Raw genomic sequence first — 4728 nt, 5'->3', positions numbered from 1 at the left:
ATAGCTATCATGGCTGCCGCGGCGGCCGTTGGGCCGCTCCCGCAGGCAGGAGGAGTCCTCGCGCGGCCCTCGCCCGCGCTGAGGATGACAACACAATGTGCACGTTGGAACCCGTGCCCACATTCAAGATGGCTCCCAATGCAGTTATTCCATACCCTGCCCCCAATCAAGATGGTGGCTCAGTGTGGTATTTCGGCATCCTTCCCGCTCTCAAGATGGCTCCACCCAGCCGTGTCCCGGCGCCTACCCAGTCAGCGCTCACGTCGGCGCCTTGCACCGCCCCTTATCTCGCATACAGCCAATAGGCTCCGCGAGAGGCGGGAGGGCGCCAACCCTCGGAGGCGGGCGATCCCCTCCCCTGCTATCAAGATGACATCTTCGATAGCCAATGGGGTGTTGGCGCGGGTGAGGCGGGCCGGGCGGCGCCGCCATTTTGTGAGTCTATAACACGGAGCGGTTGGGTTCGTTCCTGCTATTCCGGCGCCTCCACTCCGTTCCCGACGGGTCTCCTCCGTGTGCAATGGACGGGTGAGTCTCCGCCGCCCCGGGGCCTCGCGCAGGCCAGGCGGGGCCGGGGGCCGGGCACGGGAGTTCCCGGACCCGCTCCCGAGGAAGGGGGAAGCGGCGGCGGTTCGCGACCCGCGCCGGGGGCTGGGGCGTTACCGGCGCGGCGGGGGGAGGGGGGGCGCCGAGGGCGCGGCCGGGCTGCCGCGTGTGAGGCGAGGCGAGGCGGGGGGGGGGGAGGGGAGGTGGTTACCTGTGGTGCGGGGAGGGGGCTCCCGGCCGGGCCCGCTCGCCGTGGGCGGGGGGGGGGGGTGGAGGCCCGCGGGGCCCCGAGGCGAGGGCGGCCCCCGTTCCGCCGCCGCTGAGGCGCGGTGCCTCGTGCCGGCCGCTCCCGGGGCAGCGCGCGCTCCCGCGAGCCCTCCCCGCCCCCCCCACCTTCACGGGGGGGGGGCCGCGCTCCGCCGCGCCCCCCCTTCCCCCCCCCCTTCCCGCGGCCAGGGAGGGCGCGCCCGGCGGGGCGGGGGCGGGCGGGCTGCGGGCGCCGCGTGGGTGCGGGCCGGCCGCGTCTGCCCCCCGGGGCGGGGAGGGGGCGGCGGCGGCGGGGCCGGGCCGGGCGCACCTGGCGGCTCGGGGCGCTCCCCGGCCTCGCTCCTATTGTCCGGGCCCCTCGCAAGCGCGGGGGGGGGGTCCTTTCTGGGTTTTATTTATTTATTTATTTATTTATTTATTTATTTATTTATTTATTTATTTATTTATTTTGCGAGTGGGTTTTTGCTCAGCGCGTAAGTCTCGCCTCGGTCTGCGTGGAGCTGCAGCGCTTTCGGGCCGCTCGGAGGCTCGCTTATAAACAAGACTTCCGTTGCAGCGTTACCTGAGATCCTTGAGGAGCAGTAGTAGAGCAGACTTATTTGCGAGCTTCCTTGTTTTCTATTGTTCAGTTATAAACTCCTTCAAGACGAAACTTGCCTCTGTGATTGTTTGGCTTGTGCAAGGGGGCTTTTTTTTTTTTCCTTTTTTCCTCTTTTTTTAAGAGCACAGTTCTCTTATGCTGGACAGCATTGATTTCTCTTTAATCACCACCTCCATGGCCTGGGTTCATTAAGTGTTTACTTTACTGCTTTATAAAGGCAGCGCTGTCAGAAAAGAGGTATCCATGTTTCTCTCGTCTTGTATGGTATATTTTGTACTGATCTGGTTTCTCTGTTGTATTTTTTTTTCTAAAGAATGCAATAATCCTAGTTAAAGTGCTGTTAAAGGCCTCCTAATAAACTGTTGTTTTCCCAGAACCTTAAGCATGGGAAGCCAAATTAGTTCCTCCTGTCTTCTTGCCTCAGAATATTCGCCTGGTGCCAATTAAGCATAGTCACATGTCAGGTTTTTAACCCATTGAAAAGTGTGGTCTCAGTGCTGTTTCATCTCAAAAATAACACGTGCTTTTTCTAACAGCTTCTTCAGTAGATCAGGTCTTTTGCTAGTAAAGTAGCTTACAGTTCAGAATGCAGTTCAGTTTGCTGCGCTGCTTTTAAGAAGTTGCTCAATTTGAGTGAGGTTTAAAAAAAAAAACCTGTGTGAAGCCTTCCGTTTTAATGTGTAAAATCAATTTGTGATCAGCTGTGTGTGCAGCATACTTTCTAGGAAAGCTAACTTGCTGTGTGCACCTTAAACTAGTTCTTGCTTTATTGTAGAAATGTAAGTATAATGTGAGTCTTGAAATTTTAATTATTCGTTACCTCTTAAAGATCTCAGTGCATGATATATTTACCCTGTGGAAGCTGTGCTTGTGTTGAAACCTCAAAAGTTTCTTCTGAAAATGCTTTTAAGTTTTCTGTCTAGTTGGCAGTGCATGACCTCTCTGGCTATGGGCTCTTCCATCTACTACTCATACCTAAAATGATACTTAGTTACAGTTTTCCAAAATTCTCTTTTGAATAAGTTCTTTGTTAAAACATGCAAGGAGTTCATATGGGAAAGACTGCTTTGGAAAATGGCCTAGAGGCTCTAATGGTGCTGTGTAATTTTTCTCTCCTGTAGTGCACTGGAAACATCCCATTCCATGTAAATAATTTTTGTGAAAGGCTTTATTGCCTGTTCTTCTGGAAATTAGCAAAGAATCAAGTCCATATTTGAAGTTGATATAGGGCAAGAGAATGCAGCTTAAGAAATCATAGCTTGTAGAGGGGAAACGTGAGTTGAAAGTGTACTGCACAGTTCTTAAAATAAAAATCCTTATATGTTATTGTTGCTTGTTTCATGTTGTGCTTATTATCAAATAGGTTACAGTGTTATTCCAAGATTCAATAATTTTTGGCAAATAAAAAAGCTCTTCCTGTTGGATAATTTTAAATACTATCCCCTGTTAAGGCTACTTTATGTAAAACATTTCCTGTGTATGAGGCCCACAAGAGGAACAGGAAGTAAGAGAAATTGCTTAGGGGTAAGTTTGAGAGTTTTGGAAACTGGAGAGATTCCTCATTCTTTTACGCTTTGGACAGATTTAAAGTTATGAAAATCCACAAAGGCAAAAATGTATGTGTATTAACTGAAGAAATATGCTCTCACAGAATATTTAGTGATGTTAATAAACTGATTATGATTCTTTAAATTGATTGTGTGCAGATGGGTTTAATTAGTTCATTACTGCTGGCCCTCAAAGTGCAGCAAAACCCATCTGTCTTCATTGGTGACCAGACACCAGGGGATTTTAAAACCCTGCATTCTCATACAGCGTGTTTTTTAAGTAGCTCACTGAAAAAAGGAACCATCGTGTAGCTTCCTGGCAGCAGCCATTGGATTAGACTGTAACTCCAGCTGTAAATTGCTGGGTTATGATGACATGGCAGGTTGGTTTTGAAGAGGAAGTATGAGAAGCTGAGCTGGCTTATACTAGTGCTATGGCTTATTTGTGAAGCTGGTGAAACATGAATGATTTAATAATAAGACCGAGCAGTATTTAGTTCCCTGAAAAATTATGAAGTGTTGCAGGAGGGTAGGGAAAGAAAGAGAAGTAAATTTTAAGTATTTTAGCATTAAATCACTTGAATTCTAGAATTATTCTTGAAATTTTCAGTTTTCGTATTGCTGTCTGAAAGTGACTGCCATACCTTCTACCCATCTGCCATGTTTCCTTAAAGTTACTGTAGATCTTATTAGCGTGCCATGTTTGGATCCTTTACTCTGAGGTTACGGATTATGATGTCAGCCCTTGGAAAGACGGGAGTCAAAACATGCAGCACAATATGTATGTCAAGCCTATAAATCTATCATCTCAGCTTTCCAGTTTTTATGTCACTGCTTTACCATGGTTTGGAGTTTCTAAAAAAAAAATACCTTCAGTGCAAGGGCATAATTGAAATTCTTCATTTGTCTCGAGTACTTTACAAAAAAGATCACTATGTGGGTAGTGTAATACCATGGAAGGTTACCAAGCTACAATATTTCAGGTTGGTAGGCCGGTCGTTCTGATTCAATCGATGAAAGAAGATGCTCTAGTAGATGTGTCTTGTGATATCATGTTTGCTGCTGCAAGGGTTAACACAAGCTATTTGAGGTACAGCAGAGAACTTTTTATTAGGTGCATGTGCTAGAATAACTTAACATTACTTTTCGTGTTGTTTGGTTAATCGGGAAGTCTCAGTTTAACAGGTTTAAACATATGTGCTAATACTTAATTATTGTGTTTTTTTCTTCAGGTTTGTGTTAGAAAAGAACAGTGTTTATTTTTCTAGGTAGAAGTGAATCAGTGGAAGAAAGTTCTGTACAGGCATACCACAGTCTGGCAGTTGCCTGGACCTCTTCATTGCTCTTCTGGTTGCCCTTTGTTGGACTGGCACTGGGCTAGCTCCAGTGATGTTAGCATAGTTGAAGGGCTACTGTAAGCCTGGCTTGGGCTGTTTGCGTTTGGTTGAGATGACGGTCCAAGCTCCATTTGGTCTTTGCTTATCTGTGGTACCACTGGAATTACAGCGTTGGTTTTTTTCACTATTGAATTGATAATTTCTCTAGAGATAGCCCCTTTACATCTTAGCAAAGGTTATTTTAACTCCTTTAAATATAGGTGTTTTTAAGAACTGTAGAAGCGAGCGCTGGTGATGGAGTTGACTCTTGATGCTTTTCCCTTGACTAGGGCAAAGGTTCTGTTCTAATCACTTTGCATTCCTGTGAAGAATGCTAGGCTTTGTTAACTGTGTGGGTTTTTTGGTGGCGTCCCCCCCCCCTCCGGTACAC

General features: G+C 47.7%; 1 protein-coding gene across 2 annotated transcripts in view; it reads left to right on the top strand.

Moving 5' to 3' along the window:
• Positions 1-380: 380 nt before the first annotated feature.
• The window catches only part of PTBP1 (polypyrimidine tract binding protein 1), a 32164-nt gene continuing 27816 nt past the window's right edge, over positions 381-4728 (top strand). For both annotated transcript variants that reach the window (XM_068920265.1, XM_068920264.1), the window contains exon 1: positions 381-528. Coding sequence is in view for 1 of the 2 variants with exons in the window: in XM_068920264.1 (XP_068776365.1) it covers positions 521-528 (8 nt within the window). In the remaining variant the exon portion in view is untranslated. The remainder of the gene's footprint in view (positions 529-4728) is intronic.

The sequence above is a fragment of the Struthio camelus genome, chromosome 26 (genome assembly GCF_040807025.1).
Source record: "Struthio camelus isolate bStrCam1 chromosome 26, bStrCam1.hap1, whole genome shotgun sequence".
Classification (NCBI taxonomy): domain Eukaryota; kingdom Metazoa; phylum Chordata; class Aves; order Struthioniformes; family Struthionidae; genus Struthio; species Struthio camelus.
This window is presented reverse-complemented; position numbering and strand designations above follow the sequence as displayed.